Below are 13,287 nucleotides of genomic sequence, written 5' to 3' on the forward strand. Positions count from 1 at the left end.
ACAGGATGTTGTTGTTGTTGCTTGAATAAGCAAAACATAAATTATAATAAAATATTGAAATCAACAAACAGGCTTCAATAATATTTGTAATATGGGAGGAATATGTTTAGTATGTATTAATACATGTATATATGAGTAATTATAGTGTTAATGTTTTTGATGAAGAAATGCGCATGCGCTCTTGAGTTTGCCACTCCTCCGGCTTTCCGTAGAAAAGCGAAAGTCTCCTTCTGGACGAGAATGTCATATACGAAACTGGTAACTATTTTTTTTTTAACGCTTTGACGTCTTTTCAACCACTTTAAGTATGATTTGTTTCCTAATAATTAGCCTCCATGCAGTGACGCGTGTGTTTACGGTGCTTCACGCTGACATTAAACCACTTTCAGAAAGAGTGAAACGTTGCTAAATGAGTGTTTGGCCTCGTTGATAGCTGCTGGAGCTAACGGGGTCAGTTAATAAAGAGAATGCTCCTTCTTGCTCTTTATTGAACCCAGCGTTAAAAATACACGTGTTATTTAAACACGATAGCGTCTAAACGATTAACTAAAGTGTTTTTAACTGAATAATTACAGCCGCATTTAGCTACCGCTTTTGTTTATTGCCAGCTGTGTGTTCTGCCGGCCTGCCGCCAGGTGTCGCTGTGTGTCGTGCTGGCCGCCAGCGAGGCGAAGAAGAAGATCTCCCAGCCGGCTCTGAGCATCGATGAGGTGGGTTAATCAATAACTGACAGATGGGGGGTCATGTCAAACTAGTCCTCCTTTACTTCAGCTAAAGTACTAAAGTTCTGCATTCAAAACCTTAATTTAAGTATTTAATCAGCTAAATGTACTGAAAGTACTTAGAGTAAAATGTTATACAGTAAGTTTTACTGTCATATCTGATGTTTCTGTATTAATATTACTGTTACTGTGTATTTTGTTTTTTAACTCCTTTTTTATATATATATATGTATTGTTCAACCTACAGAAATTAATCATATTCTAAAAGTTCATATGTTTGCAGTGTTTTGAATAAACATGAAAAAGGGATGAATATGTGGTATAAAATAACGTGTATTCACTAAAGGAGAAGGCACAATAGTGTGTTTTATTAATATTGTGGTATGTACAATATTCTGTTAATTCTATTTAGCTAAAGTAAATCCTATCGGTTCATATATACTGTTTGGAAAACTTGACTAAATTAGTGTTCTTGTTTGAAAACCCTGCAATTGATCCAATTTTTAAAAAACAAAAAAAACAAACACGGGCGGCGTCGGCATCACTCTCGCTCTGAGTTCATCTTTGTTTGTTGTTGATGCATCTCGCAGTGTGTAAAAGGTTAAATCAATACCAGACTACAAACTGTGATCAATAAATCAATCGACACCTCTATTTAATTCATGGGATTATTAATTTATAATAACTATTTATTTACATGTTGCAATGGATCCTTAAGGTTTCTTTCAAGAAAACACACGTACAAACATTTTGAGGACTTTTAATTCCTTTGAGAAAATCCACAACGTGAACTGGGAGGTCTGAAAGGACCCAGTTGGGATCATTCTGTTGACAGCGAGTGGTTTCTTTGTTCCAGTTGCCCTCGCTGTACACCAGGCCTGAGGTGGAGCCTCGGCACGTGGAGCCGGAGGCCGGGCCGCTGGAGCAGAGCGTCGCGTCGCTGAGGAATCTGGCGGAACCGTACACGACCCGGTGCCAGGTGTGTTCACGTCCAACGCCTCCGGTCTCCAAAGGGTCGGCGCCTCGTGGCTGCGTGTACAAGCGCGGTTTTGCAACTCTTAAAAGTCACTGTGAGGAGCTTTGAACTGGTTCTGGACCAGTCTCAGTTTAGTCCAGATGTGTTGCTTGGACCCGCTGGAGGAAAGAGAGGGAGAGGGGGGGGGGGCACTTGAGAACCAGAACCAGGATTGAGACGGGCAGCCTGTCAGACCCTGCTGCAATAAAATGAGAGGATTTCTAAAGGGACCCTGGTGCTCAGAGGTACTACCACTTTAGTCCACAGGGGGTGCCAGAACCAAAACTACATGAAAGTTCCTCTTAGTAACTTTAATTTGGGTTCACGCCGTCAAACGATCAACATAGATTTTGTAGTAAAGAAAAACAAACTCCTCCTGACGGGCGATGTCACTGTTCCTGCTCAGCTGCTATGACTTCCTGTTCTTCTCTGGTCCTCAAGGATTTCACTGGTTTTCATCAGATTCACACCGACAGGAAAGATATTTTTACTACTGAACTCCACCCGAGGAAACATAACACATAAAAATTCAATTCAATTCAATTCAGTTTATTTTGTATAGCCCAATATCACAAATTACAAATTTGCCCCCAGAGGGCTTTACAATCTGTACACATACGACATCCCTGACCTTTGACCTCACATCGAATCAGGAAAAACTCCCCAAAAATAACCTTTCACAGGGAAAAAAGGGAAGAAACCTTCAGGAGAGCAACAGAGGAGGATCCCTCTCCCCGGATGGACAGATGCAATAGATGTCATGTGTACAGAATGAACAGAGTTACAAAGTTACATAAACACATTACATGAATATGACAATGTATGAATGGAACTCCAATCCATGAAACAGAAGGAGGTAGAGAGGAGGGGGCGGGGCATCAGCAGGGCCAACGCGGGAGGCCGGCTCACCAGGCATCAGACACCTCCAGGTCCAATGGACCCTATGAGACGTGGAGGCCAAATCGAATGTTTGACCTTCTGACCACAGAAGAAGAAAAAAAAACCACAGTGTTTCTTTCTGTTTTGGGGGCAAAAGTTAAGACGCGTAATCAACTCTGTAATTAACTTTTAATTTTATGTCTTTTTGTTGTTGCAGGAAACGGGCCAAGCTGCAGTGGAGAAAGTTGAGGTTGGTCACGTTTAAAAATGATTATTTTAGGTTCATTTGTTGTTTAAAAACTATTTACATCATCGAACGGTTGTAACAACCTCAATGTATTCGTCTTATATTCGTATTTTGAAATATCTGCAGGTAGCACAATATTTTACTATTTTAATGACATAGTTTTGTGTGAGTAACTTTTATTTTTATTTTGGAAAGGCAAAGCTTTTTGATATTATTACATACAACTCAAAAATAAATAAATATATACACACTTTGATCTTTGGACCTCAGAGAGTGTACAGGACCATGGAGCCAACGATCAACACCTGTGTAACGACCGTCACAGGTGAGGACAGTTTGCTAAATAAGCCGTAAACACTGATTCCCCACCCCCCCACCCACACTTTATTTTATTTTTTTTTCCAGATGCGTACCAGTTCCTCAGTGACCCCCCTGCTGACCTCTATCCCAGTGTGGCGGCGGTGGGCTTCTCTGGCTTCCTGGGACTTTATTTGGCTAAAGGTGACCTGCTTTGTCCTTTTAATTCACGGTTATTTCTTCTTACAGGAGACAATAAAAGTCAGCTCGACCCTTGAATAAAGTGCTATAATTGAGTATTTGTCCAAACGTCCATTATTCACAGATTTAAAAGGCCTTTTTGTTTTCTAAATGTACCTTTTTTATTTGTTTCTTTTTCCTCACGTCCTCCTATTTACATAAAAACACAATGGGAAAGATTTTCTTATTGCAAGAAGGTTGTACTAAAAATACAAAATTCAAATAATTACACTGGAAGTAAATTACATGAATGGTAAATAGTATAACCAAGAGTTTTTATTTTTATATATATATATATATATATTTATTATTTTTAAAGACGTCCTTCTCCTTCAGGCTCCCGGGTGAAGCAGCTTTTGTTTCCAGTTGGACTGATGGCGCTGAGCGCCTCCATGTTTTACCCTCAGCAGGCCGCCTCGTTGCTGAAGGTGTGTATTGCTGCTGTCCTGATACCTGAAATATTTCTAATACGTTTTTAATTCCTTCATTTCTATCTTCAGTTTAGCATTTTGTGCGACTGCTTTTATTTAATTTAACCGTTTGCTTTTGGTTATATTCGTCCGTGTTAGTCTGTATTCTTTTCTTTTTTTAATTTGGATATATTAATAACATTCTACACAGATTGAAAACAAGTTAGGGTTGTCAGACAATAATAAAGTTTAAAAAAAAGAAATAATAAGTCAGCAAAAACTACAACATGATGGAGAAAAAAAAAAAAGATGAACTCTGTCATGAGCTCTCTATTTAATCTTCTTCGTCGTCATCCTGAAATAGTCAGGACAGGAAACAGCTGTGAAAGCAGGAACCGTGACAAACATCGGCTTTATAATCTGATATCATCGTCGTCGTCGTCGGGTAGATTACAAGTTTCCAGGCGGGTCTCGCACATCGGCGTCGTATCGGCGTGTTTGATCTGCGACTGGCTTCCTGTTGGGAGGGTTGTGCGTTCCTTCAGGAAGTCCTGGCTGTGAATCGTGTCCCTGACTTCATCTTGTTTTTATTCACTGTGTTTCCACCCAGAGAGAGAGACACACACACACACACACACACACACACACACACACACAGATGTAGAGGACGTGCAGGGTGTAGATATGAACACATGAGAGCTGCAGAGATGAGACTGATGACTTATGAAGCCAGTTCGTTTGTGGGTCTAATATTTAATTGACAAAGTATTTTAATATTCTCGTGCATACTTCAAAGAAATTTTATTTTTCAGGGGGCGTTCACATTTTACTTTCTGTGGTCTTGTTTTTCAAAATAAAAGTCCTGCTCCTCTCTGGAAACACAACTATCAAGACTAGTTGAACATCTTTTGATTTCTTTTACAAAAATGGGAAAACAATGGAATCTTTATATCCAACGTTTTAGCCTGAAGTTCGGTCAATGTTTCACAGAATTGTTGTCACGTGACTGTTAGCCTCAGGAGAATCAATCATGGCTTCTTAGTTCCTCTGAAGAGCTCAGAATTTAATGTATTTTTCAGTATCTGGTTACTTTAGACGGTTTAATCGGGGCGAGATGTTAAATGAAGTTGAAGCTTCGTTTTAGTTGCTTTCCTGAAAGCGTTCGTCTCAGATGATGCATTCAAAGACCAACGGAAAGATAAAAACGCGTGCGTGGTTAACATTTTTTCTTGTGTCCACCAGGGGAGTCGGGATACTGCGAACAGCTGGGCTCAGCAGGGCCGCGTCACCGTGGAGACGCTTTGGAAGGAAGCCCCGTTCGGCAAAAAGAAGGTGATTCTCCAAATACTTTTATTTATATATATATATATATATATATATATATATATATATATATATATATATATATATATATATATATATACATATACATATACAGTCGTGCACTTTGCTGCGTTCCCGGTAAAGAATTTACTTACTTTAAAACCCAACATGGTTCCAGCAAAGCAAAGCTATCAGCTATTTTAAACACCTAAAAGAATAAATATCCGCGTATGTGTAAACTGTATTTATAATATTTACATGTGTTTTTTTTTTTTTTTGGAGAAAAACGAGCGAACAAAGAGCAACGACACGACCGACAGCTGAGACTGCAAGAAGACACACACGCACACACACACACACACACACACCACACCACACCACACCACACCACCACACACACACCTGTACGACTCCTGTAGATGCATTGCTCACACACAACCAAGTCACATATTAACAGACACTTGGGAGAACCTTCCTCCTCCTCCTCCTCCTCCTCCTCCTCCTCCTCCTGAGTCTCAACAAAACTTCACAGACAACCCGCGAAACTCACAAATACTCAGTTATGAGTTTAAATTGACAGAAAATTAACCAGCCACCATTTTGATGCTTCCAGTTTCCCAAATGTGAGAATGTACTTTATTTTTGTTCTGTCTTATTTTATATTAAAGTGATTTTATTTGTGTTTCGAACTGTTTAAAAGCAATTGCATGTCGGCATTATTTTTCTGACCTTCAATAAATAATATTAATAGTTTTCTATCGCTGCTACTGAATATTTTCTTTAACATATTTTTGGGTTTTATTTGTCTCAGAATATCTTCAGAACTTGTCGACAGGATTCAAAGAAAGTGATTTTTTTTCTTCTGTTATTTGTGTACATTTTAAAAGGATCGTGAACTTTTCTGAGATGCATTTGAAAGACTCTAATTTTTTACACAGAAAATTAGAATCTTGCTGAGGATCAGATGAGAAGATCGATATCACTCTGGTTAGCTTAGCTTAGCACAAAGACTGAAAACGGGGGGGAACCGATAGCCTTGAACTTGAGCTTTAAAGGTGCTGGAAGGTGGCCATGCTAGCTGTTTCCCCCCACTTCCATTATTTATGCTAAGCTAAGCTAACCAGCCACTGGCTTATTTCTTCATATTTACTGGAAAGAGTAAATTGCTTTTGTTGCCATTGAAGTGCTTTTTTTAAAAAGGGAATAGAAAATGCAAACGAGCTGAAATCGAAAAATGTGGTTATTATATAAACAAATCGTAATATCTTGAGTTCAGTATCTTTTTTTTGTTATTTGGGTGAATTCACCAGTCACTGTTTCGTTATTTCTTTTTAAACATGTCAACGTATTTATTTCCCCAGTTTGATGCTAATATTACGCTCCAATGAAGGCCAAATATTATGTTTGTCAACGAGCTAAATGTTGTGTGTTCTTGTCTAATAATGCTGTGTGTGTGTGTGTGTGTATATATAAATATATATATTGTGTTTATTTAAATGCAATGTCATTAAATCTGGTATCTGACTGAGGCAATGTTTTTTCTTCATCAGTTCTTAATTTTATAAGGAGGGAGAAAAATAAATAAATAAATAAATAAATGGGTTCAATAACAACATTCCATTAACCAAAAGGCTTATCCTATTCAGGGTCGGGGGCGCTGGAGCTCACATTCACACTTAGACTCCAGTTGACCTGAGCTGCATGTTTTTGGACTGAGGGAGGAAGCCCGAGAATATTAATCTGTAATGTGTCATCAAATGAGCCGTTATTTTAATAAAATGTGGTATTTTTTAATTTATGTAGCTCCACCTGCAGCAGTGAAACGATGCTTCAGTACTTTTGATACTCTAAGAATTGTACTGATAATACTTCTACACTAAATGCAGGACTTCTACTTGTAGAGTATTTCTACATTGTGATATTCATACTTGAACTTCCCAAAAATGTACTTTAACTTTAATTTATTAATGTTAAAACCTCACTGTTAACATTTACCTCTTTTATTCCATTCTATTTACATTATGCATATAATGTTTCTATGTATAAGAGCATCTGGAGCGCAACAATTTATTTTGGGATGAATAAAGTTCAATGTAAAATCTGTGCATGAATTTATCAGAGCAAAAATGTGTTAAAAACTCCTGCGTGGTAATAATTTGTGACATGGAACTCTACTTCACAGCTGATTCACAGAGCAGGAAACCAGCTCTTATTCCACCTGCTGAGTTGAGCCCAAAGATAGCTGGATAACTGTGTGTGTGATCATGTGTCCAGGTCACATCCTGTGGTTAAAAGCCGCCGCCTGCAGCACTTCCTCCTGAATTAAGTCCACTGTTGAGTCTCCAGAACAGACTTCAGTGTCTTCAGACACAATTTTTTATTTTAATCTCTCCAGTCTTTTTTATTTTTATTAATTAAATGTTTTTCTTGCAGACAGAACAAACTTTTCTTTGCCGTTTTTAAACATAAAAAGCAGCGAGAGACAAGCGACTGACCTCAAGGAGCCAAATCAGCAGTTTTTTTTCTTAAATGGAAAGTGCATCAGCAGGAATAAAATGTGCTTAGTCAAACTCATGGAAACATGACGTTCCTCAGAGGAATTAAACCACATGACGTCTGTGTGTGGTTCAAGTTTAAGTTCCTCAAATCTTCTTAAAAGATCTTGTTTTTCCCCCAAACTGCATTCTAAGAAAACGTCAAAGCAGCAACAAAAAAAAAAAAAAACGAGTCTCATTATAACAGTTGTTCCAGTTTGAGCTTCTGGTAACAAAATTAAGTTTATTCAGAAGCTTTGAGACGTATTTTAAAGTTTCAGCGCGACATAAAACTTTCACTTCATTTTGCAGTCAGATTTTCCTAAGTTGTAGATTTCCTCATTGTTTTTCTTAAAAGAGACTGAACAGTAAATAAGCCAATTAAAAACTTTTCAAACCAAACTATTCTTTTTAAAGACCTAGAAACCATGAAAGTCTGTCTGAGGAAATGAGTCAAAAATAGAATTAAAAGTCACTTTCAGGACATAATGATCAAGCTCGTGCTCAAACATCTCACATCCTATTGCAGAGGTGTGTGTGTGTGTGTGTGTGTGTGTGTGTGTGTGTGTGTAAAGATGCCAGGAAACAAAACGGCTGAAGGAGGTTCATCCTCGGTATGGTGGCCACGGGACAGTACGAGACCAAAGACGACATCGCTGTGAGAAGTTACGGTTTTATTGCAAAATCTCTTCCTGCACATCAAACGGAAATAATCAAAAGACTGTTAAAAATAAAAACCACACACGATTCAGATATATTAGCAAAAGACTAAAAACACAAACTAAGATTATGAATACAGAAAAATCAATTCCACCCTTTTTGTTTAAAAATAAAAATAGCTGAACTTCGTCGTCTGACTGGAGGCGGAGACAGAGCGGCGGACCGATTCCCACGAGCCGGCTGCTGCAGCGCCGCCGCCGCGTCCTCATGAACGCGACGGTCGGCAAACATCGGATTCAATCGCGTGACTCGTCAGAAAAAGCAGCCGAACTCTCAGTCAAGGGTCAGACGCTCGTGTCTCCTCCTCCGGAGCTCCTTCATTCCTCGGTCGGCGTGCCCATCTTGACCAGGCTGCTCTTGTCGAACCTGAAGAGCCTCCAGCCCTCCTCCTGGGAGAGGTCCTCGGCGCCGCGCCGCTTGTAGTACTGGACCGACAGCTCGTTGTTCTCCGCCACCACGAACATCATGCCGGTGCAGCGCGTCTTCATGGCCAGCTGGAGGAGAGACGACGAGTTAAACGAAACCCCCAGAAATACAGACGGACAGGCCCACCGCCAACCTTTAAACTAGATTAAAAAAGGCCGACGCTATACAGCATAACATTTCTCAGATGTCTGATATTATAAAGCAGTTTTGTACTTTGGTATATAATTAACATTTTGTATGTTTTACTTAGCACTTAATTATAAAAATTAAACGAGTCTTCTTTTTCTTCATTAGTTGCATTTAGTTTCACTTCAACTCATTGATTAACTTTATTATATAAAATATAAATGTATATATTATGTCACACCTACTGTTGGTCACATTAAAAAGGAATTTATAGAATACATTAATAATAAATTCCAATAAAACTTTTAATTTTTTTTGGGGGCTTTTTTGCTTAAGTAATATTTTCTGTTCAGAAATAAAACAAACTCATCAACACTAAAAATAATTTCTCAGAAAGCCAAATGAAGGATTTGTTTGGCCCTCACTTCACTGGTTCTTTCATTAAAAGGTTTTAAGCGACCACTTTCATGAGCAGATTTACCACTTTGATCCAAACTATCTCCTTAATTATTATTATTATAGTCTTATGATATAAAACATGAGGCAACTCTTAAATGCTACACACTGTTCCTTTAACATTGTTCAAGTATCTTCAGGTTTGGAACCAACGGTATTATTTTGATCACTTCTATCTTCGGCGTACTTACATCACTGAGGTGACGCAGGAAGTCCGAACCGATGCCGAGCCCTGTGGGGGGTGGAAGAGATAGAAAGAGAGGCTTAGTGAAGAAGCAGCTCGTAGAAATGGGGACTCAACTACATGTGTTGTTGTTGTCGTTTACCTCTGTACTCCCCCATCACGTAGAACTCCTCCAGGTAGAGCTGTTTTCCAACCCACGGATCGTAAGTGAAGTAGTACATGACGAAACCGACCACCTTCGGATCTGCAGAGACAAACGCTTGAGTATCCTGCTGCAGTGTAAATTCATATTTATTACACTTGTATCGTACATACAATAAGAGCTACGCGTGTTTACCCCAGGGAACAAACATCTGCACAATTATTTGGCACAATAACACAAGGACCATGTATTTGGTTTCATGCATTTCTATTTTAAATCCATTTTATCCTTATTAGATGTGTGAGAAAGTGTCATAATTAGTATCTGAATTTTTAAAAGTTAAAGCCAAAAGCATCAGTGACCTTGACAGTTGACCTTTGACCACCAAAATCCGTATCAGTTCGAGTCCAAGTGGACGTTTTTTTTGCGAAGCAATCCATAAATAAAAAAAGTGGAAGAACTGTCAGACTGACTACTGGGAGACCAGTGATGCAACTTTCACTCGGCTGAGGTTCTTCTGTGACTTCCTACTCCGGCTTGAACACGCGAGCCGAGACTTGAACATACATCGGAGAGTCAAATGAGCTTTTCTGGTGCCGCTTGGAGCCTTTTCTCAAGTTGTTGAATTAAAAACATGAAGTGTGAGTCAGATAAACAGTCTGAGAGCGAACAATGTTTTTACGGGACATGCTTCAGTTATGATGAGACCTGTAGATGTCGAAAACAAAAACAGGAAGCTCCAGCTGTATAGCAACGAGTCTAGAAGCCGGCATTCATGAGCACAAACTTAAGTGATTCTGGGAAGTGAGATCATTTAAGAACGTTTCACGTAGAAGACGAGAACGTCCGAAACGTGCAGCAACACAAAGATCTGCCGAGACGGACACATAACTCATGAACAATGCATTGTTTACGATGAATCGGGTGATCGGTTTGAGTCACATGATATGTCACAGTTTACAGACGCGTCTCAGGCGACACCGCCGTGAGTGTTTGGAGGAGTGGCTTCTTACCCTCACTGCTGTTCTCTCCTTGGATTTCAGCTACAAAGCAATGGTAGAACGGGGTGTCACCAAATCCATCCTCAAGGAGGTCTGAGGGGAAAAAGAACCTTTAAAAGCTCAAGAAGAACATCGACACTGATATTGAATGCGTGTAGCAGGGCGAGGGGGGGTGGGGCTCACCTTTTTCAGTCAGCGTCACCTGGTCCTCCATCTCTTCGTACTTTGCAAGCTCCTGGGACAAGAAAGAGGGAGACCACATGATCACGGTCAACTGACGCCCAAACAAGTGTATCTCAACTATTTCAAACATCTGATAAGAATAAAAACATTTAAATTAACTGCAGTTTAAATTGCTCATGTATAGTTTTACTTATATTCTTATTACACACGCTTTGTGAGAATTGTTTTTCAATTTAGCTATTAAGAGGGGAACATTTCAGTTTCCATCCGAATATAAACAAGTGTTAGTAAGAAAGGACAAATAACAAGTCACTGGCCTAATATCAGCACAATTCAAAACAGCAAACACACAGAACACAATAAAACGTGTATACATTGCAAAAGTAGCAGATTATTAATGGAAAAAGGCAATTAATCAAGAATAAAAGCCAACTAGTTACTGGTTCCAGCTTCTCAAATCGGACCATTTTTCTCTATTGTACCTTTGTGACTTGATGACATTTGGTTTTAAGACGTTGTATTTAATAAATCACTTATAATAGCGTTCACAGTGAAAACCACTGCGGCCCTGGTTGCGTTATAAGCCGTCGGCTCGGTAGTTACACAGCGTTATAACGCTTCATCGGCGTCAACCTTGAATAAGAACATAAGCTGAAGGTAAGACGCACCATATTTGGAAAACCCGGAAGTTTCAGACGCACCATATTTGGAAACCCGGAAACCACACCGGATATGAGACGCCTGGCTGTAAACAAAGGCCACAGACACTAATCTCACACTCGGGGGGCATCCACCGAGCATTCTGACACCAGCTGCCCGGGGTGCGATACACCGTTTTACCGGTAACAAGCATTTAAACGGCCTACCTTCACCAGTCGCAATATATCAGACACGTCTCTGGGTTCAGCTTTCCGTAATTTATACTCCATTTTCTTCTTTTACTCTTTTTTCCTCTCGTTAGAAGTCCTCTGTATGTGAAGTGAAAGATGAGTTGTTTCTTCATTCGCTTCAGAGTGGCCTTTTCCCCGCAATCAGCCTCTGGTCCGGACGGGTTCGTCGAGACAAGTTCATCCAAGTAGAGATCACCGTCGGCTGGGTCGCTGCCGTTCGACTGCCGGGGCCTTTGTGCGCGGCGCCGCTTTTATACCGGGCTCGCTGCTCGCACGCGATTGGCTCGTGTCCCTCCTCTCTGGGAATGTCTGACCAATCAGCGACGCCCTGTGACTCTTCTTTTTTTTGTAGCCAATCGGGGGGCGCATGTATGCTCACGTGACGCGTGTGTTTTCGATCTGTCATAAGATCTTTTGTTTTTGATGGCAGAGGGAGAAAAAGTACTCAGACTACTTTAAGAAGTAAGGGGAAGAAGTACTTTTTGAAAGTAGTATACCGCAGGGTAGAAATACGTATTACTTAAAGGTACTTGTATCAAAATATAATTAAAGTATCGAAAGTCAAAGTACTCATGATGCAGAATGGCCAAGATCAGTATATTGTATATTATGTACATTTAAATAAAAAAGTAAAAGTAAAAGTTTTGTATATTTACTGGACATTAGTTTTTCAAAAGTCAGCAGAAAATAAGTAGACTAATTTTTGTAGGAGGTGCTGCAATGTCTAAAATTACTGCTCTATTTACTTTAGTTTTCTTACCGCCTATAACACAAGTGGAATTTTTCACCCAGAGGTACATACTGTATACGTACACAGTCACAATTCAAATCAAACAGTAATAAATGAAGAATATATCAAGTTAAATCGAAAAAAAGCAATGACAGTTGTCTCTTATAGTTGTATATTATACACATATGAGTGAGGTATCACACGAGGTACAGGTCACCTGGGCTAAGGTTATATCACTGTGAAAAATAAAAATACTGACCTCTAAAGTGATACTTCAGCTATACTTAGTGCATCTTCAGCAAGCTTCTAACCAGAGGTGCAAAAAGCAGTTAAGTGCACTGAAATGTTTAGAGGAATATACAGAATAAACAGTATCGTACATAACAAATATAGGGTGGAGAATAAATGGTGAATATGAGTATGATACGATATAAATGGGCATTATGTATAGTGCAGGTATAAGAAGTAATGGCAATACAACAACTGGAGGTGATTGGAATACTGTATCAGATATTATGTTAAAATAAACTTTATATATATATATAGCACCTCTTAAAACACAGTTACAAAGTCCATTAAAATAAAATGTAGACATTTAAAACTTTAAGAGAATGAAATTAAATAAAAGCCAAAAGCAAACCCGTCAAAACACAAAGAGTAAAATGAACTAAAATGTTATAAAAACACAAATAGAATCGCATAAAAGCAATTCTAAAAAAGTGTGTTTTTAAAAGATGAGACCAAGTTTCCTGCCCTGATCTC

General features: G+C 39.1%; 2 protein-coding genes across 3 annotated transcripts; one reads left to right on the forward strand and one right to left on the reverse strand.

Moving 5' to 3' along the window:
- The first annotated feature begins 207 nt into the window (after window positions 1–207).
- On the forward strand, window positions 208–6,662 carry apoob (apolipoprotein O, b). 2 transcript variants are annotated; one of them, XM_034560588.1, is made up of 9 exons: window positions 208–258; window positions 609–710; window positions 1,579–1,701; window positions 2,834–2,866; window positions 3,134–3,188; window positions 3,269–3,364; window positions 3,737–3,828; window positions 5,053–5,142; window positions 5,416–6,662. In XM_034560588.1, exons 1-9 carry the CDS (start codon window positions 241–243, stop codon window positions 5,455–5,457), a joined length of 651 nt encoding a protein of 216 aa, XP_034416479.1. In that variant the 5' UTR covers window positions 208–240; the 3' UTR covers window positions 5,458–6,662. The 2 variants fall into 2 exon arrangements, with proteins under 2 accessions (XP_034416479.1, XP_034416480.1); XM_034560589.1 differs by having other exon boundaries at window positions 209–258; window positions 636–710.
- A 1,658-nt stretch (window positions 6,663–8,320) lies between these two features.
- On the reverse strand, window positions 8,321–12,033 carry LOC117749676 (diamine acetyltransferase 1-like). The gene is made up of 6 exons (XM_034560370.1): window positions 11,772–12,033; window positions 10,906–10,957; window positions 10,735–10,815; window positions 9,722–9,823; window positions 9,587–9,627; window positions 8,321–8,881 (listed from the first exon to the last, which is right to left on the reverse strand). The coding sequence occupies exons 1-6, from the start codon at window positions 11,832–11,834 to the stop codon at window positions 8,705–8,707; spliced, it is 516 nt and encodes a 171-aa protein (XP_034416261.1). The 5' UTR covers window positions 11,835–12,033; the 3' UTR covers window positions 8,321–8,704.
- Window positions 12,034–13,287: the final 1,254 nt, after the last annotated feature.

The sequence above is a fragment of the Cyclopterus lumpus genome, chromosome 20 (genome assembly GCF_009769545.1).
Source record: "Cyclopterus lumpus isolate fCycLum1 chromosome 20, fCycLum1.pri, whole genome shotgun sequence".
Classification (NCBI taxonomy): Eukaryota; Metazoa; Chordata; class Actinopteri; order Perciformes; family Cyclopteridae; genus Cyclopterus; species Cyclopterus lumpus.